Source organism: Oryctolagus cuniculus, chromosome 15 (assembly GCF_051225735.1).
Source record: "Oryctolagus cuniculus isolate XC-2025 breed Fujian yellow rabbit chromosome 15, ASM5122573v1, whole genome shotgun sequence".
In the NCBI taxonomy this organism is placed as follows: domain Eukaryota; kingdom Metazoa; phylum Chordata; class Mammalia; order Lagomorpha; family Leporidae; genus Oryctolagus; species Oryctolagus cuniculus.
The window spans coordinates 17,494,081-17,515,000 of record NC_142881.1 but is presented as its reverse complement, the minus strand read 5'-3'; the positions used below and the strand labels follow the sequence as shown (position 1 = coordinate 17,515,000).

The 20,920-nt window shown below is 40.7% G+C and overlaps 1 protein-coding gene across 12 annotated transcripts in view; it reads left to right on the top strand.

The window, feature by feature from the left end:
• The window catches only part of VTI1A (vesicle transport through interaction with t-SNAREs 1A), a 378,509-nt gene that overhangs the window by 184,240 nt on the left and 173,349 nt on the right, over positions 1 to 20,920 (top strand). For 2 of the 12 annotated variants that reach the window (XM_089314029.1, XM_089314028.1), the window contains one exon: positions 6,684 to 6,769. The exons of the other annotated variants lie outside the window; for them this stretch is intronic. In XM_089314029.1, the coding sequence (XP_089170155.1) occupies positions 6,684 to 6,754 (71 nt within the window). In that variant the 3' untranslated portion in view covers positions 6,755 to 6,769. Of the gene's footprint in view, positions 1 to 6,683; positions 6,770 to 20,920 lie in introns of those variants that run through there. 12 annotated transcript variants of the gene reach the window in all.

The window sequence follows — 20,920 nt, the reverse complement described above, 5'->3', positions numbered from 1 at the left end:
AGTCCCAGTTGGGGCACTGGATTCTGTCCCGGTTGCTCCTCTTCCAGGCCAGCTCTCTGCTGTGGCCCGGGAGTGCAGTGGAGGATGGCCCAAGTGCTTGGGCCCTGCACCCATGGGAGACCAGGAGGAAGCACCTGGCTCCTGGCTTCGGATCAGTGCAGTGCGCCGGCCACAGTGGCCATTGGGGAGTGAACCAACGGAAAAGGAAGACCTTTCTCTCTGTCTCTCTCTCTCTCTCACTGTCCACTCTGCCTGTCAAAAAAAGAAAAAAAAAAGGTACAGATTCTGTCACTCAATGTTGGCTGAGTTAGCACATAAATTATATTATTTTTCAGGTATGGGAATCAAGAGTGAGTCTGGGTGCTTTGTTCTAACTGATTCTGCTGTGCTGGAGAGTCAGCTGCAGGGTCACTGATGGGAAGGTCTTCTGCATGCAGGGTAACAATCTTGCAATTAAGCATGCGGCAGTCCCACCAAACTGTGAGCACAAAAACATACTGACAAAATGCAGAAAGCCAGGGGCCTGGGAAAGCAGTAGAAGATGACCCAAGTACTTGGGCCTCGGCACCTGCTGGGAGCCAGAAGAAGCTCCTGGCTCCTGGCTTCAGATTGACCCAGCTCGGACCATTATAACCATTTGGAGGGTGAACCAGCAGGTGGAAGACCTTTCTCTCTGTCTCCCCCCTCTCCATCTGTAACCCTGCCTCTCAAATAAATAAATAAATAAATCTTTAAAAAAAAAAAAAAACTGCGGAAAGCCAAACCATATGCCTAAAAGCCAAACTGGAGACTGGGCCTGTGCCCCAGAGATAGACCTCAGAATGCAATTGTTTTTAGAGTTTTCACATTAATTGAGGGGCCAGCCTTGTGTCATAGCATGTAAAGCCACTACTTGCAGCACCAGCTTCCCATACTGGCACTGGTTCATGTCCCTGCTGCTCCACTTCTGATCCAGCTCCTTGCTAATGGCTTGGGAAAGCAGTGGAAGTTGGCCCAAGTTCTTGAATCCCTGAACCCATGTGGGAGACCCAGATGAAACTCCTGGCTCCTGGCTTCAGCCTGGCCCAGCCCCAGCTGTTGCTATCATTTGGAGAGTGAACCGTGGATGCAAGATCTCTCTGAATCAATCTTTCTCTCTCTCTCCCTCCTCTAACTTTGCCTTTCAAATAAATAAAAATGAAAAACATTAATTGGCGTGAGGCACAGCAGGTATGGCAAGGTCTGTCCTGGCTTCCGAGCTTTTTCTGCTTATTTCATCTACAGATTTTAGCTTTGGTTTTGGTAGAGATTAATGCAGACCACGAGTGGCATTTTTATATATGAAATTTTATACTTACAGAATCAAAAATATCTTAAAAGAAAGAAGAGGTATAATAAAATCAGGTAGAAGAGCTGGAACTACAGACAGTTGCATGTGCATTTCTTTATAATGGATTAAGGAGAAATCATGAAAAGGGTACAGGCTGGATATGTCTTTAAAGAAAAATATGATTTGAAATATATAATAATCAATTCCTAAAATTTAGATTTTTACCCAGAGCTAACTTGTTCATGAATCTTTGTTGTTTTAAGCATTTGTTATATTAGGCCTCTTTCAAATGTCTTAAAATTTTTTGTCAAAATAGGCATAACTTCTAATGCTGGTTTAGAACTATGAATTAAAAAATCTGAAGTACAAGTTAGCAGGTAGATTAGTAGAAAGTTTCAGCTATGTAAATAAGAATGCGCTCTAACTTAAGTTTTCAAAATTCCAATTAGGGGTATTCAAGTGCATTTAGACAAGCTGGGTTTGTTATTTCTGGAGTTAATAAGCAATTTCACAATGTACTATATATCACTTTTAAAGACATGATAAATTGTCCCTAATGGTATTGTGTGTATAAACTAGAGCTGTTTCTGCTTGTATATAATTCTCAGGATTCGGTGGTACACCTGAAAAGGCTTGGATTTTAATGGGGCCTTTTTAGCACTTTTGCACCTCGTATGTTCAGGATTATGTTTGATTGATGACTTTAAATGTGCTGGCATGAGAGATATGTAGATCTTAATGCTCTTAAACCATTTGTTTTCCAATGTCTGTAAAAGGCCCCTCTGTTTTGGGGTAACACTTTATCCTTCTTAAGTAAACAGAAATAGGTTTCTGGGATTTTGCTTTTTTAGCATTGTAAATCCAGCAGGAAAAAGACAGGCTAGAGGCTTTTAAGAGAAGACTAAAAACACCATGTTCCCATTTTATTAGAGCAGCCCAAAAAGTCAGTGTGTGTGTGTATTTTTCACGGTATTAAAATCCCCTCCCCCTTCTTTCTCTCTCTCTCTCTCTCTCTCTCTCCCTCCCTCCCCCTCCCTCCCTCCCTTCCCCCCCTCCCCCCACACCCTGTGAATATTTTCTTTCTTTTGGACCACTGTCCCAGACTGTTGGCTGAGAACTCTTTGGATCCCATCATTGTCTTAAACAGCTATGGGGTCGACTACTCTGTGGCCAGGGGAATGTTATCCCCAGCAGTCTCAGAACAAGAGATTGAGGATGTAAATTGAATACTGCTTCCCAAAAGGCACTGGAACTTATACCTCAAGCCTGGAGGTGTTTTACGATCCATTGCTGTAGGATTCCTCTGAGTTGCTCAAAATCTTCAGTGCCTTAGGAAGGACTGAAAAAACTACTGGTGAGGGTTCCCTGCTTCTGATTAACAGTCTAGGTGATGTTCAGGGGAAAATTACTTCTGCTAGAAGAACAGATGGTTTGAAGATTTTAAGAGCTGATTATAAATAAGTTACTGAGGCAAGAGAGAACTGTGCTGGTCAGAGGCAGCCTCCACTAGCAAGCGGTGAAACCCATTGCCGCAGCAGATCTGTTTGCACGGGCCTTCAGCCCAGCTCCCAGTTGTCCATCTTCTTTTGAGAAAAGAGACCAGCATGGTACTGACAAACACATTTTCACTTCCATCTAAGATATGAACTTCGGGGCTCAAGAGTTGAAAGCCTGATGCACTTACCAATATTTATAATATGTTGCTAATTAGCAGTCCCTGTCCTTGTGATCTTTTCTTTGTCATCCTCTTGAGGCATCCCATTTCTTTCATTTCCTTCCTCTCCATCATCAGCAGCGCTAAATGGAGTATGGATTATTCTGGCAGCAGGGCAGATTGAGCCACCTGATTAGTCTAGAATGAAATGTGAAGGGAAAATGTCTGCCGTGAGCCATTGTGTCGCCTTGCTCTCCAGATGTCGTTTTGAAACCTTTGTGGGTGGTGGTGTGTGCTTGCTGGTGGTTCGTTTTTACCTAAAGACTTCTGGGATTCCAGGAAAGGTGTTTAAAAGGTGTTAAAAATTATATATATATACACATATATAAATGCATGTATATATACAATTTTTAACTTTTTGTGTTTTTCTAAAGAACATCTTTTTTGAAAATCTACTTATTTCCATTTGTTTGAAAGGCAGAGTGACAGAGAAAGAGAATCAGAGATCTTCCATCCACTGGTTTACTCTCCAAATGCCCTCAATAGCCAGGGCTAGGTCAGGCCAAAGCCAGGAGAACAGGACCTCACCTGAGTCTCCAACGTGGGTGGCAGAGACGCAAGTACTTGAGCCAACACTGGCTGCCTCTCAGTGTGCACATTAGCAGGAAGCTCTTTGGAAGCAAAACTGAAACTTGAATCAGGCACTCCAGTATGGGATGTGGGCATCCTGCTTGGCAGCTTAACCACTGCACCACATCACCTACCCTTAAACAACAGTTCTTATCAGGATATAGGCTTCTGAGTGAAGTATGAGTGTGATAACAGGAAGAAAAAATCTTGGAAATAACTCAGAGCCTCATAACCAGTTTTTATCACCAGATTGTGACTGCTGCTGCTGCTACTGCTTTCGCAGTGTTATTCTTGTTTTAATTCTGTGGACCAGTCATTTCTGTTCCATTTTCTACCAGATAATCCCAGAATTATTTTTCACTTGCACTCTTGCAATTGTTTACTGTAATGGATATTTATCGTAAAATTAAGCACTGAATGCATATGTTCAGCTGGCTGCAGCCTTTGTGAATACGCTTGTTTATGCGCGGCTGTGTGTAAGTTTGAGGGGCCAGTGCTGTGGTGTAGCGGTTAAACCTCCATCTGCAGCATCAGCATCCCATACGGGTGCTACTTTTGAGACCCGGATTCTTCACTTCAGATCCAGATCCCTGCTAATGTGCCTGGGAAAGCACCAGAAGATGGCCCACGGCTCTGGGCCCCTGCACCCATGTGGGAGACCTGGATGAAACTCCTGGCTCCTGGCTTCAGACCAGCCCAGCTCCGGCTGTTACAGCCATTTGGGAAGTAAACCAGCAGATAGAAGACCTCTGTGTCTATCTCTCTGTCTCTCTGTCTATCTGTGCCTCTACCTCACCCTCTCTGTACCTCTAACTTTCAAATAAATAAATCTTAAAAAAAAAAAAAAAGAAGAAGCAGCAGCAGCAGCCGTTGAAAGATCCTCAGCAGCCATTACCTCCTCAGCACCGTGACGTATGGAGGCACCGTATCAGAAGTATCATCTGTAATGTAAATGAAACGTCCATGTGCATTTGTACTAGAAAAGGAGATGGATGGACCAGAGAAATCCTAATGCCAACTGCAGGAGCTTACACGGGGAAAAACTGAGCCCCACGAAGGGGACATGTAATGGGCAAAAGAAGCCAGAACCAATGTTTTCCAATGGGTAGTCCACTACCATCAGTGTCGGTTAGAGCAGTACTCTGGTCCTTGTTTCCAGATACTTGTGCATTTGCCATCTCCCATATAAATGGATAAAGACATAATGTAATAATTTTATTGAGGGTAATATTATTTACAGATTCACACAAGTGAAACCACAAAGCCTTCATCATAACTCTTTGCTTCTGGAGTATTTTGTTCTATTCAGACTGATATAGTGTTTAACTACTTACAAATTAATTGCAAGTGCAGCTAGCTAAAATACTCATCCACTAATGGCCAATTAATTAAAATTATCTAATGTTTATTACCCACAATTTCCTGGCAGATAATTGGTCCTCATTAAATATATGTTGATTCATTCTTCCCTGTCTCCATTCCATCTCAAATGGGTTTCTCAAATGTTGAGCTTTGAATCACCTTGGGTAATTTTTTTTAATGAAAATTCCTGAATCTATGAGGACAGACCTGGAGATTCTATATTTTTAACAAATTGGGCAGATAATCTATACATTCTCAAGTTTAGTAACTACTACTTGAAATAATGAGATTGAAATTATAATTGATTAAAATACCTTTAATTATCCAGTTGAGAAACTAGAGATGTCTAAGCATTATCACCAGACATATTTTTAGGTAATTATGTAGATTCAACAAATTGGTACTTATGCAACATTTGTTTTTTCAATCATACCATCATTCATCCTTACTGCGAATTGTCCAAGTAAGATACAGTATTTAAGTAAAAGGTACAGGGCCGTTCCCTTTCCCTCTATCCATCTGTCACTCCCATCCCCAATTTAACCACTACAGTTGAACATTCTTTTTTGAAAATCTGAAATCTGATATCTGAGATGCTCTGAAAATCTGGCGGGATGCTCAAAATTTTTGGATTGCAAAGCATTTCATATTTCAGTTTTACTTAGCGATACTAACCAGTAAAGTCCAGGCAGATATTCCAAAATTTAAAAAAAAAATTTCCAACATCTGAAGTCCTTCTGATCCTAAACATTTTGAATAGAATGATCAATCTGTTTTAACTCTTGGTGTACATGCTTTGAGATTTCTTTCACTGTGTAATTATTATGTCTTATCTGTATGGAAATATATGTGTGTCTATGTATACGTGTATGTATATGTGTGTGTATGATTTATGTGTGCACTTCCAGTTCTGTATATGTGGATCTAAATTATTCCTTTTTAGTGACTGCTTAGTTTTCTATAATATGTCAGTGCCAAAATGTAGCAATTTACATATTTCTGGGTAATTTTCTTTATGCTTTATCTTTATAAACAATATTGCAATGAAATCCTGTAAATCATAACCTTGATATATAGGTATTTTAGGCTTAATATTATAGTTCTATTGCAAAAAGAGATTATTTTAAGTGTTTGGATCATATCAGTGAAATACAGAGCTGTTTTTCAGGATTAAAAAAAAACAGACCTTGGCATACCAAATGTATAATTATTCATTCTACATTGAGATAGCAGGAGTGGGTTACGTCCAGCCCATGGGCCTTATGAGGCCCCTGAAATTGTTTGGTCTGACCTGGCCAAGGCAACTGTAGGCAGGACTCCAAGTTCAATAAATCTATAGCAGGCTAATTTTTAAGTTGATAGTTTTGCATCACCCATGGATGGTGTTATAAAATCCAAATGACCCTTGGCAGAAAAAAGGTTCCCCACTCTTGAGATAGATGCAAGATTCACCTATTCATTTTCAATTTGAAACTGGGCCACCAAAGAATCTTAAATCAAGTCTTTATTGAAAGAGACCATGTTTCACTGGTTCACAGCACTTAACTCTCATTCAGAGAACTGTAGCCTGTTTGTTGTCTTAGTATTTGAGCATCCATTTAATCTTCAGTGCTGATGCCTTTATGTTGTTCTGTATGCAAAAGCACTTGATCAAAGGTATGCTTTGTGTTTCACATGTAAGGTTTTCGTTAAATTTTTGTTTTTAATTTTTATTTATTTATTTGACAGGCATAGATACAGATAGACAAAGCTCCCAGTCCCTGGTTCACTCCCCAGATGCCCATACTTGCCAGGGCTGAAGCTTGGAGTCAGGAATGCTCTCCAGGGACCCCTATGAGGAAGCAGAAACCCAGTTACTGGAAACATCACCACTGCCTCTCAGTATTAGCAGGAAGCCGGAGTCAGGAGGCAGGAATCAAACCCAGGCTCCAGAGTGAGACTCAGGCTTCTTAACTGGTGTCCTAACCACCAGGTGAGACGCCCACACCAACCTTTTCCTCTTAATTATAAAATATAGAGAAAACTGGATCACCTACAGATAACCATTGCTGACGTTTTGAGTAATCCTTCAAATTTTTTCTCGATGCTTATCATTGTGTCATTATTTACAGAGTGATTTTTTTTTTTCAAACATAAAGCTTTCATTTTGGGTTACCCGATTCCGCTGATCCCCTTTGGTGCACTGGATTTCTCAGTTCCCACACTGAAAGAAGACCCACGAACTCCCTCATGTTGCTTTTCCAGTCCGAGTAACTCACTTGTGATGAGCGACCCGGCAGACTCTCTGTGTTGCCAGTTGAATGGACACGTGTCCTGCAGATGGTTTGCCAAGTGGATGGTTTCTGAGGTAACAGATGATGTCACTGCGGCCCTCAGAGCCCTTGGATGCTCGCCCAGTGCCTGTCGTCATGACTGCAAACCTGGCCGCCTCAGGGTAGCTCCCAGCCCTGTACAGGGAGCCTTTAAACCCGAGATTCCTGTTTCTCCTTGGGAAAACGGTGCCAGAAAGTTCTCTTACCCCACTCCTTCTTATTACCAAGCCCCTAATGGAGCACCTTTGGATTTTCACAGAAAAAAAAAATTAAGATTTTTCCGTCCACATTATTCCTCAACTCCCCCTCGTTGTTCCTATCCCCTGTCTCCCCACCACAAAGCTCTTGGGAAGATAGTTTTAACAAGAGGCTTTTCTGTGCTTTGCCCTCCTTGGAACGGAGAAGAAAAAGAATCATCAGGAAAGATGTCCATCTTCCCAGTAAGCTTCCTTCTGTAGGAGGGGGCTTCTTGTTTTTGAACAGCATCCGTGATGAACCAGTATAAAACTCTGTTTGGGAATGAATGTGTATGTAATGTGGAATTGTTCTTGGAAAAATGAGGGCTTACAGCAGCAGTTTAGTAATTAAGAATCTCTGCCTCTTTTCCAGTTTTCAAAAGAATGCTTCCAGCAAGTTGACAGGCTTGCAGAGTTCCCTGTGGCTACAGTTTGTAACTTTATTGTTTTTAAACTGGGTAGTTTACCAATATGGGAGGGTTTAGATGCAGATAATTCCTGTATGCCTCCATTCCCCAGTGAATCAAATCTCCCAGACATGTCACTGTGTAGTACAGTGTTCAACTGTGTGACTATTGGAGTTTTTAATGAAGATTATTTTTCTCAATATTTTTTATAAAACATTGTTTTGTACTATTAAACTGAGAGCAGAGGTAAGAATCATAGTATATTAAAGAAACACATTAATTGTGCCTAAAGGTGCTTGTTTTTTTCTTGAAATGCCCACTTAGTTCCCAGCTGATCAAAAGATGAAGGTTCCAGAGAGTCTTTCTTCTGACAGACTCGATTATGTAGGGGTTCCCTTCTAGAGAACTTGTTATTTTATAAACACATGCATATGCATAATATATTCTGCCCACCACTTCCGCTTTCTGATCTGCACAGAACAGCGCATCCCATGGAGTTACTGAACAAAGAAAGTCTTCACTCTGAAATTCTTTCCCGGAGCTGAAAATGTCCTCCGTTTCAGAAAGAAAATCCCTCCCCTGCACCGGGTCACCTCTCTGGCCCTCTGAGGGGAATTTGAGGAGCCACTAGTAAGCTTCCTGGGAAAACACCACAGTCGGGTGCCTGAAGCTGAACTGATTTTCTAGTATGGAATCAAGTTTTGTTGTAGACATTTTATGTAAATCACTGCAATGACTTCCTCCAGGGGCCCAGGTTTGGAGGTTCTACTACTCCGTGTTTCACATCGGGAGTTCCCAGCTAGGAGAACTGGAATTACTTGCTGTATCGCTGTAAAGTGATGGACTCAGGATTTCAGCCTGTGTTCCTGTGACTCCATTGCATTTCTGTTGTACAGAGCGTGGACTCCAGCTTGTAGGAACTAATGAATAGAAAATCACCGTGTTCCATTCAAGATGCCTGAATTTTCTTTTTTAACCTATAATCATTCCCCCACAAAATTCTGTTTACTCTAGATTTCTGGCATTATCTTCCTTGCACAATCACCAGAAAATGAAAAGTAATAAAATCATATTTGTAACAACAATATGAGAAACCATAGGGAAAGATCATACTGTTATGCTACTCTTTGGTACATTGGGGAACTCCGATTGATACGAGCGTAGTCTAGAGAAACATTGATTTTTCAACTTTACTTATTTATCTTTAATGAAGTGAAATTCACATCCCATTAAATTTGCTGTTTTAAAGTGTACAGATTGGTGATGTATGGTACTTTCACAGTGTCAGGTAATCACCACCTTTATGTAATCCCAAAACATTTGCATCACTCCAAAAAGAAACCCACCCCCTATTCCATGCTCCACCTAACCCCAGGCAACCACCAGTATCCTTTCTGTCTCAATGGATTTGTCTATTCTGGATATTTCATATAAATGGACTCCTATAATATATGACTGAATTCTGGCTTCTTTTACATAGTGTAAAATTTACCTATCCTAAAGTATGTGTCAGAACTTTACTCTTTTTATGGCTGAGAATATTAATTTTTAAGTAAGAGATCTAGGCCTAGCTCTGCTACTAATTGTGGATCTAGATTCTTTTAGCTTTGAATTTCATTTCAACCTAAAGTAAAGGGGCATGGAGAAATATGTGTCATCAAAAGGGGTCTAATGGGGATGAGAATCAGTTTTCTAGAGCCTCAGCCTCATCTGGAACATATAACAGGTCCTGAAGGAGTATAGGACCAGCACAATAATAGTGAGAGGATTAGGGGTCCCATTAACTGAGTACTCCCTAGGTGCCAGGCACTGAACTAATCTCCACAAAGTAATCCTCTTCTTTAAGCCTCACCAGAAGCCTATGAAGAATCAAACCTCTGAATTCTCCATTTTGCGGGTGAGAGCTGCATGCTTTATTCAAGCATGCCAGAGCTGTGGTTTCCATAACTTCAGTCTACCCTGTGTTAGCCTATGACAATAAAATAAAGCCCCACCCTACACGCTAAAAAAGGCTAAGTGATCTCCAAACATTGAAAACAAACAACAGGCAAAGCACAAGGTTTAGGCGACACAACAGGATATCCAGGGAGCCCAAAAGGCAAAGAGGAGATGGAGGGTAACAGTGCTGAGGCAAAGGACATTGCCACAGAAATCAAGGTCTCCCATCCATGGAAGACCCAGATTATGTAAATATGTCACTGAGAGAGGTATGTGGACTCTCTAACCAATTTTAGACCATTTTCATTTTATTTTTTTAAATATTTATTTATTTGAGAGGCAGACAGGGAGAAGGAGAGAAAGAAAGAGGTCTCCCATCCACTGGTTCACTCCCCAAATGGCTGCAATGGCCAGAGCTGGGCCAATCTGAAGCCAAGATCCAGGAACTTGTTCCATGTCTCCCACGCAGGTAAAGGACCCAAGCACTTGGGCCATCCTCCTCTGCTTTCCCAGGCCTTTAGCAGGGAGCTGGATCGGAAGTGGAGCAGCCAGGACTCAAACTGGCGCCCACATGGGATACTGGCACTGCAGGTGGACACTCAGCCTACTCCACCAGAGCACCAGCCCAGTCCATTTTCATTTTATCCCAGTGTGCGGACCTCTGATTCTCATTTCATGTGTACAAGAGCTCACACTTAGCATTTTAATCAAGTAATTTATTTGACTAACATTATCAAGTTGGCTCTAGGCCAAAAACAAAAAGCAGGACTCACTCCAGAATATGCCATCAATTAACAAAAGAAAAACAAATCACAGTTAACTGAGAAAATAAAGATTCTGGGTGATATTCTGCCTAGGGATTAAGATACCCATGTCTTGGAGCCAGTGCTGTGGTGTGGTAGGTAAAGCTGCTGCCTGCAATGCTGACATCTCATATGGGCACCAGTTCATGTCCTAGATGCTCCACTTCCAATCCAGCTGCCTGCTCAGGGCCTGGGAAAAGCAGCAGAAGATGGCGCCTGCCACCCATGTGGGAGACCCAGAGGAAGCTCCTGGCTCCTGGCTTCCACTTGGCCTGGCCCTGGCTGTTGTGGCCACTGGGGAGTGAACCAGCAGATGGAAGACCTCTCTATCTCTTCCTGTCTCTGTAACTCTGGATTTCTAATAAATAAATAAATAAATCTTAAAAAAAAAAAAGATACCCACATACCATATCCAGGTGCCTAGGTTTAATACCCACTTCTGCGTCTGACTCCGGTTTCCTGTTGACGCAGACCCTGGGAGGCAGCAGCAATGGCTCAGTGGTTAGGTCTCTGCCACCCAAGTTGGAGACCTTGGTTGACTTCCTTCCTGGTTTCTGTCTTCAGTTCCAGCCTAGGGCTATTGCAGATATTTGGGGAGTGAACCAAGCAGACAAAGGCTTTCTCTTTCTGTCTCTCTGCCTCTTAAGTAAATAATTTTTTTTTTTTTAGTTTTTTTTTTAAAGTAAAGTTCCTTCAGGCTTCCTTTTTCAGTGGTTTATCTAGGCACTTTTTTATCCAAAGTTGATGAGGCTTTCTTCCCTTTTCATTACAAGCAGTTGGCCACTTAAAAAGTTTTGATGCATCCTTACTTGCATTCCTCAGCCTCTATCCCATAAGAAATAGACTTCAGTGACTTATGCATTTGGAATTGACTTTGTGGAGTAGTACACCATTTTCCTTGCCCTTGGCAAGACCACATCTGTTCAAGGCTAAGAAACTAGACTGGTCCTACAGAGACCCTCTGGGTGACTCACCTCTTTTGAGATCCTGATTATCCAGGTTTTGGTTGGTGCATTAGCAGCAGTGTGTGTTGCCCTCAAGGCACCTCTCATATGGTGTTGACTACACGATGCAGTGCTATTTAATTTGTGCTTTGGATTGTGCCTCAAGTATTAAGTCACTTGACAATACACATGGTTTCTTTCTCCAAAGTTTATCAATATCATAGTATTCTCTACCAATAACTCAACACACACACACACACACACACCACACACAAATACACACAATGCATGAATTTCACGTTTTCCCCTTTTTAAAAACTAAATGTGATCTATCTGACCTTTCTGGAGAGTCTGCCACTTTTTATGATTTATGTCCCTGTGAACCATGTAGCTTGGCAAGCTGTTTGTCTTAATCACTCAGCCTCTCCATTAGACAGGTTGTTTAAAACTGTCTATGTAATTATCTTTTTAGACTCTGACTCTTCCACATTCTTTTCTTTATTGTAAACTTTCTTATGGCTTTTTTATATACCTGCTATGTGCTGAAAGGCGGTTAAGCCTTCTTAACGCTGTTTTGTCTGCTTTTCACTAAGTTTGCTGGCAGCGTACAGCCCATGCCCATTGCCTCCCTCAGAGCCTGTCTGCTTGTTTCTCTGGAGGATGGATGAACCGTAGATTGTTGAGTGGTTAGAGTTGTTCTGTGTCTTCCTTGTCCTTTAAAATAAACAACAGAGAAGCAAATTCACTGAGTCTCTTAAGGTCCTTTGCCTGAGTTGCTGCACCCTTGTTGTCATCTCTCACTGCAAAATTTGGAAAGCTGGTACTTTTAGTGTCTTCATTCATTATATGAGCTGGACACTGTACTACTCACCTGGGAGGAATAAAAGGTGACACAGTTCTTGCTTTCAAGCAGTGTTCGTTCTAGCAGAAAGAATCACGCAGGAACATGAGTGCTGCTAAGGCAAGACACAGTGCTTAAGAGTTTGTGGAGAAAGAGATCCTCTTAGTTGTGGGCAGATGTTGCCCACAACTCGTTCCTGAGAGGAAGAGCGTGGTGGGGGCAAGAGGCACAGAGTCACCACACAGACACCGGGAGTCGGGTGAAAGCAGGCCTGAGGCAAGCAGCCTCCACCGCAACAGGCAAATGCAGAATTCCTGACAGATGTAGCCTTTCAGCTACAGGAACCAGGAACAGTGAGCAGAACTGTAGGGAGTGGGGACTGGCACTGTAGTGTAGCCTGCTAAGCCTCTGCCTGCGTCACCAGCATCCCAATGGGGGCGCACCAGTTCATGCCCAGGCTGCTCCTCTTTCGATCTAGCTCTCTGCTGATGGCCTAGGAAAGCAGTGAAAGATAGCCCAAGTGCTTGGGCCCCTGCACCTGCATGGGAGACCCAGAAGAAGCTCCTGGCTCCTGGCTTCAGATGAGCCTAGCTCCAGCCTTTGCAGTCATTTGGAGTGAACCAGTGGATAGACAAACTTTCTGTCTTTCCTTCTCTCTGTCTGTAACTCTGCCTCTCAAATTAATAAATAAAATCTTTAAAAAAATTGTAAAGAGTTGAGTTTTGAGAGGCATTCCAGACAGTGAACTGGGCAAAGGCTCAGAGGTGGCCACATGCTGTCTGACCAGGTAAGTAGTTCTCAGCCAGGACTAATTTTTGCCCCCAGGGAACATCTGATGGTATCCGGAGACACTACTGGGGTCTACCCGGTAGAGCCTCAGACTGCTCTACCATCCTACAATGCACAGAGAATTATCCAGCCCAAAATATCAACAGGTACCCAGACTGAGAAACCCGGAATTGTAGCTAGAGAGAATTAGGAGAGAAGCCTAACAAAGTTTTTAGATTTAAAGGTTATTAAAGCTTGCTGGGGGCTTGAATTTTTCTTGGTAATCATGGCCAGAGTGGTGTTTAAGGAAGAGTTTGGGAAAATTAAGCCATCAACATGTATCAGTGGTTGTAAACAGGGAAGGCAAGGAAGGAAACCAGTTAAGAGGCTTTTGTGCTGGTCAGTGTTAGATGGTACAAAAATAGGAATGGAAAAGAAGACACAAATGTGAGACATGAGAAGCAACTAAAAATTTTAAAGGAATTGAATTGTGACAGACCCGGAAATCCCCCTTGATTTGCTTAACCTTGACTTATGGGAGGAGGCACATGGTAAGAAGATAGGATTTTCATCTTGTACCTCCTAAATTTAAGGGACTGGTAGGATAATGAGAGTGAAATGTCCTACAAGTAATGGGAAATAGGAGGTAAAACTTGGAATAGGTTAACAAAGCTTGAGCATAGGAACAAGGATAATATTTAAAAACCATGGAAGTGAATGAGACTCTCGAGAGATTATTTGGAGAATGTAGGAAACACAAGGTAAGATCATGAACTGCCAATAATTATAGGGTGAGGTGAGCAAGCGGCACCTGCCAGGGAGCAAGATCTGAGGGGAGAGTGAATTGCTCTGCTCACAGAAGGTATTCTGCCCGGATTCATTTTTGGATGAATAGCTGTCAGAGTCAAGGCCAAGTCTTTCACTACAGCCATCTCCTCCATATGATAATGTTTATGTAGGGGCATTTTGTAGACCATGTTTGTTTTTGTAGACATTTTTTTTTCAGTATGAGGATTTTTTTATATATAAGGGTACATAATTGCAATTAATATTTAATGTTATCATTTGTACCTATTATAATTGCTCCTTGATTTTCTTCTGCACTTGGGCAATGTGCTGGGGTGGAGATGAGAGACCCATCTTTCCAGAGTATAAGCTCCATCAAGGGTGGAGACTGAGTCTGTCATCCTTGGCATATTACGACAGGATGCAGTTGGTTTAGACTCAATGCTGCAGACCGATCCTCTCCCAAAATAAAGAGAAAACAAATAAACCTGCTGGAGTGGGGGTGGGAGGAGAGACCAACAAGAAAACAGAATCATTCAGATTTACTGCCGTGAGTATGGAATCTGGGGTGGGACATAAACCAGAGGAAATGTTTAAAATTTCTTATTTGTCAGAAGGCTGGTCTATTCTTCCATTACCTAGAGGCCTCTGTCAACTCAGTCTATCTCAGAATAGACTTAACCAGACAAATATGTTTAATTCAACTTAAATAATGACCTGAAAGCTTCTTTGAATGGTTCCAGTAGAAACATTAGAAATTGTTTATGTTATTTGGTTTTGTGTTCTTTTTCTAGAAGCAAAACAATTTGAGGACTCACAAGATCATACAAGTGTCATCTGTTTTGAAGCACTATTTACTTTTATGATGTTTGTTCTTCACCCATTGAAGGGTGTGAACGCTATGGGTGTCACTACATGGCAACCTAATGCTATTTTTGCCTTGTGCTTTATATATACTGTCATTTTTTTCAGTGCTCTTTTAAGGTTCCCTTGTTGCATATCAGCAGGAAATCATTATTAGGGCTGCTATGTAAAAGTGTCTCTTTAACATTTAACTCTTAAGGAAAGAAGAAATTAAAAAGTGAACTAAAATTTTAAATAAGTAATTGCACCTTTAATTCTGTGCTGCACATTACATAAAGGCAGATAATACTCATAAAACTGACCTAAAAGGTCCAGGTAAATAAACTTAGATCTGAATGTGAGGATAAAAGGATAAAATGTTAATTCCAGAAAATTGCCTTCATAACAGTTGTTTCTTGGCTCTGCAGAAATGGCTTACTTGACACATAGAGCTTTGGAATTAATCAGATATGCAAGCATGTAGGAGGTGGAGGAACCCCTTATAGTCTCCACATATGTGAATCAAAGATGGGATTTGTTTGAATTACCCTATAGCCTCCATTGTTAAAATCAGAATTAAGTTCTTTGTTTAGACAAGCATTAGTAGCAATCCTTGAGATTGCTGAGAAGGTCTGGTTGCTGGCAGAGTTCTCAGTGTATTATGCTGTTTACCTAAGGGTTTTATTCAAGAAGCTCTCTGAACAGCTGGGCTGATTATTGAAAATGCCTCATAGTAGCTTCCAGCCTAGGCTGATCGATATCGGTGCAAAGCTTTACATGGGAGGGAGCTATTTAAACATTGAGAGCCCCGGGGATAAAAGAGAATGAAAAAATAATGCTGGACAAATATGCTGAAATGTTCAAAAGAAAAGAGAAGTATCTTGTCTGGGTACAGGGGAAAATTCCTAAACAAACTAACTAGAAAATTTGGTAAGTTTATCTTCTAAAGACACCCTAAAAATTGTTATTTTACCTTCTAGCAGCATCTTAAATATTCAGTTAATTTCATCACAATACCCTAAACATTTATTTGGAGAAAGATCACTCAAAAATACTAAAGACTAATTTTGTTTTCATCATTTTGAAATGGAACCTGTTACCTACAATTTCGTAAAACACTTTTTAGTGATACTATCAGGAAATATTTTAGTGTTAAGTAGACTTGAACTGCCATATCTTACACCTTTTTCTTTCTCATGATCACTGGAAAATCACAGCACCAATCTATTTTAACACCCAAATGTAGGCAGAAAATTCCTATCATTTCCTACCATTTAACATTTTCTACTACCGATACAGAGATCTAAAACAGAGATATTAACGTCTCTATCTGGCTTAGTCCTAGCAGAAGAGGTTGGTGTTTCTTGCCACTGTCTCCTCCCCTCCCCATTTCTGTTTGTAGACAGTTTAGTAAAACAAAAACTGTACTAGAGATAGATCATACCTGCTAAAAGCTTTTGGTGAAATTATGATTTGGGGTAAAACGATCAGCATTTAAAAGCCTGTTTCTTTCTACAAAATGAACAGAGAAATACTCCAGAAAGGGAGGGAAAAACACTCCGTTTATCAAAGTGGAAGCCTGTGTGAGAAATCCTGCATCTTGTTACATCCAGAATTTCTTACTTCTACCCTGCACATGAGCGACAGAAAGTTCAGAAACACAAAGGCAATCAATATGAAAACTGTGAAAGTCTCTTAATTAATCAACTCACACAAACTCTCCAAGTAAGAGGATTTTACAAGCATTTCAATTAAGGCTTTCCCTTTTTATTACCAAATTTCATTGACAATTTAAAAGGTATAATCAAAGTTGACATAACCATAAAAAGCAAAATATTATTTAAATACTGAGCTTTTGGACTTATAGGAGACTTTGATTTTCTGATGTTTATTCTTTTGATGAATCACATAGACAATTACTAACTGGATAGTTATTCTATACATCTAACAGCGATTTGCAAATTGCAAAATGGGCAGGGCTTTGAACATGTTGCATTTCCCATCTCATGTTAACTTCATCATTTTGGCATACTCAGACCTGCAAGTTTCACAACCGACTTGTTAATGAACTGTAACAGTGATATATATGAAAAGAACTACCTTATTCATTGAAATATTTAAGAACCAACATTTTGTGACTTTTTGATGTTTTAAGTTTAAAAGCCCTAGAATGACTGAAAACATCATCGTTGCTTAGGTTCTGAAGGCATGACAATACTTCTTTTTACCTATAAATTGATATTGGAATATAAGAAACTGACATTGAAAAGGTATGTGTATAACATGAAATTTTATAAAAATCCAAAGGCAGCTTAGTATTAACAGTTATTTTGTTGGTGCTGTTGAAATAAAGGTTTGTTTGAAATCTCTGACTCTCAGCTGGAGGTTCCAAAAACTATACATATTTCCAGTATGAGCTATGCTAGTTCTTCGCTTTGAAGACAGAAAGCTAGCTGGGGAGACAAAGTGTTGTTTCATGGTTCTCGGCCTCACTTGGGACAGTAGGAAAGTCATTTAACTCCTTTGTGCAGCTGTTCTTCACCAGGCAATTAGGAATAGTCCTTGCATTCCACCTTGTGTTGGGGACCATGAAGCATAATGATCCATAGTCCATTTGGAATTAAAATAAGTATATAACACTATTTTTCTTTACCCAGAGAACTAAATTTATGAGATGTAAGAATAGTGTATATTTTTAAATGCTCATCAAAAATTTTAGCATATTAAAATCTATTTATTTTGTATTTACATTGCAAAACTAATAAAGAGATGCCATAAAGTCATATTAGGGTACATTTAAATAACAATAGCCATCGACACCAATAAGATATGATCTACCTGTGAAACATAAAAATCCTACTGTTTTGGGAATGAAACATAGGGGGAGTTTAAAAAAACAAGCATAAATTTGAAACCGTAGCAGCTAGACTTGGACTCTAACTAAAATCTCATGTTGAGCATAGCTTGGCCCCACTGCCACCACCTCTACCCCTACCTCCAGTGAAGAATCAGTAGATCAGCTCACTCAAGAAGCAGGCATCGCAGAACCTGGAGGTAGGTACGGAGGATCTCAGTGCTCCAGGAAACAAACCAAAAAACCCTACTAGCCTCCATCAAGAAGTAAATAGTGGATCAGGTTGTTGTACTTTGTAAGTGATTTGTTCACTTCTATTAGTAACTGAAATGATATAGATATGTACTGTGTTAAAGGCTCCAATGCTGATTCCCAATAGAAAAATAGACCTAAAGAATTTCCATTTTGGCCTATCATTTGGTAACTGTCGAATTAGGCAGTCATTTTATTTAAAGAGAATCAGTATTATGTTGTATATAAAAGAGTAGTAGCCCTGAGGGTAGTCGGAATGCAAAATACAGGGCTCAGTTTAGAAACAGATCTTGTGCCATTCATCTCCTATGCTCCAGAAAGATTTGACAAATGCTGTGGTTTAGTATCCAAAGTAATCCATGTGAAGGAGCCAGCATTGGACAGTGAGGCATAATCTTACTGACTGCTTTTGTACAACTTCAAAAGAATAGTAAATATTGTTCTATTGTCTTCTGACTATCACAGAAGCAACAATAGGTTTTTTAAAGTGAACATTCTAAAATTGTGTGTGTGTGTGTGTGTGTGGCAGTTAGAGGTAGGAGGATTGGGGGAGGGAGGACTGAGATAGCAAAAGTCACAGATTTTCTTCTGTTGGGAAAAGCACTATCTGGGCAGGCTTGTTGAGCTGTCAGTCGAACACTTCAGGCTTTCTCTCTGATCAAGCAGTTTGAAGCCTTTGCAATGCTACTTGCAGTCCTCCTGCAGGCTCCTGTGATCCCACATGTCTCACATTACCTCCCTACCACCCTATCCCTCCAGCAGCCAAGCTAGCGGTGGATAAGCGTAAAACTGGTATAACCACTTTGCTTCTTTTGCCCTGTGTGAAAACACTGAGGACCCCAACCAGGGCTCAAACCTGGAGGATTTAGAGAGACTTTAAGAGGCCATTGCAAGGGACCAGGTGATGATGTGCATGGCAACATGCACCCAGGAGGGGAGAATAGAAGGAATAGAAGTAGCAGTGTGACCACATAGACATGGTCCCAGTCTTAGCACAGCCTCATTTGCAGCACGTCACTCTTCAATGAACTCCTCCTTTACTATCCCTGTCCCTTCCAGGTGCTCCTTCACCAATTTCTTTTTTCTTTTTTTTTTTTTTTTAAAGATTTATTTGTGTACTTGAGAGGCAGAGTTACAAAGAGAGAGAGAGGGAGAGACAGAGAGAAAGGTCTTTCATCTGCTGGTTCACTCCTCAAATGGCTGCAACAGCTGGAGCTGGACCATTCTGAAGCCAGGAGCCAAGAGCTTCTTCTCAATCTCCTACATGGGTGCAGGGGCCCAAGCACTTGGGCCATCTTCTGCTTCTTTTCCAGGCCACAGCAGGTAGCTAGATGGGATGTGGAGCAGCCAGAACTCGAACCAGCACCCATATGGGATACCAGCACTGCAGGCAGATGCTTAACCTGCTACCCACAGCACCAGCCCCACCTTCACCAATGTCTAACCAACCATTCTCAGAGAGAGCACCAGATTAGCCATAGTTTAAGTTATATTTTTTATGCTGCCCAAAGTGGTTTCTTTTACTAACCACGTTTGTCCCTGTGTCAGTGCACTGTATAAATCATGTCTAATTTTTGGTGTGCAGGCCAGCTCCTACGCTTGCACCCCTTAAACACAAATGGGCAACAAAAAGAGAGGAGTTATGTTAGCCTTTGTGAATTACTGGGACTTGGTGCCACTGAACAGAAATTGATAGCACAGAAAGATCCACAAATAACCCAAACCACTCTAGGAGCACCAAGTTAACATGTATTGCATTTAAAATGTAATAAATGCAGTATTCATAAACTTATATGTGCCTTGTGACTTTTGTGTCAGCAGGGTTTCTGTAGGCCTCTATTTATATCAAATCAACTTCAAATATTCCAGAATGCAGACCGCATCTGGCCTCATTTTTGAAGTGTCCCTCTAGGAGCATTTCTAAAATAGTAGATTGTTCCAATTTTTTTCCTAATGAGGACAATCCATGTGTTCTGTGATTATTAATAATAATGGCTTCAAATAAATTATTGACTGGTTGCAATGGAATGTGCTTTCTAGCAGCCGGGAAGCTCCTTGCAAAACGTCTGTGTTGTGTTCCTCTGATGTCCCTGTGTCATCAGCTCCATCAGTTGTCAGCCACCCTAAGCAGAATTGCTACAGGGTCAATGACAGCAAGGGCAAAGTGAGATAAAGGTGAAGGAATCCTGGCTCAAGATTATGGCAACACTAAAGAAACATTTTAAAAGAAGGTGATCGTTTTTATTTTGAATTTAGTTTATGAATGTTGGAGATCTGAAAAATAAATTTTCTACTCATAAAATTAGTATATCAGCACATACACTCCCATAAACATTCTAGGGGTGTGTGTGTGCGTGATTGTGTGTGTGTGTATGTGTGTATGCACATGCATGCATCTGTATTCCAAATAACCGAGACTTCTTCCCTACCATGAGGGATTTGTCTGATGGGGGAAATAGACATGAACTCAACCGTTCTTTGATAGACAGACATTATGTGCCCAGTGCTAGGCACTGCATTAAGGTCTGGCAGAGAGAGCAAAAACATCAAGCCGTAGGATATGTGCCATAATCGTAGTATAGATTATGAGTTGATTTGAGTCCAGAGTGAAAAGAAACATTTCCAGAAAGGTTAATCATGAAAGGCTTCTAGGCAGCAATGACATTGGAACTGTATTTAAATGCATTTTCCTTATGCATAATTCTCGAGTATGCTTTCTATTTCAGTTATGTTACATTTTGAGACATACAAGTCAGTGACCATTTATGATTTTTCACTGTCTTGTGATTTTGTGAGAAAATCTTTAAAATTCCGGTTTTACTCAAAATAATCCAAGACCATTTATTCCGACTTAAAGTATTCATAAAGGAAGGTGATTATTACTCTTGAGATCATTGTACAAAGCCCTGAAGTGTATTCGACATAAGCCAGAAACCCCTCTCCTTTGTTGTATCTTATGAATCTGTTAGGTTTTTTAAAAA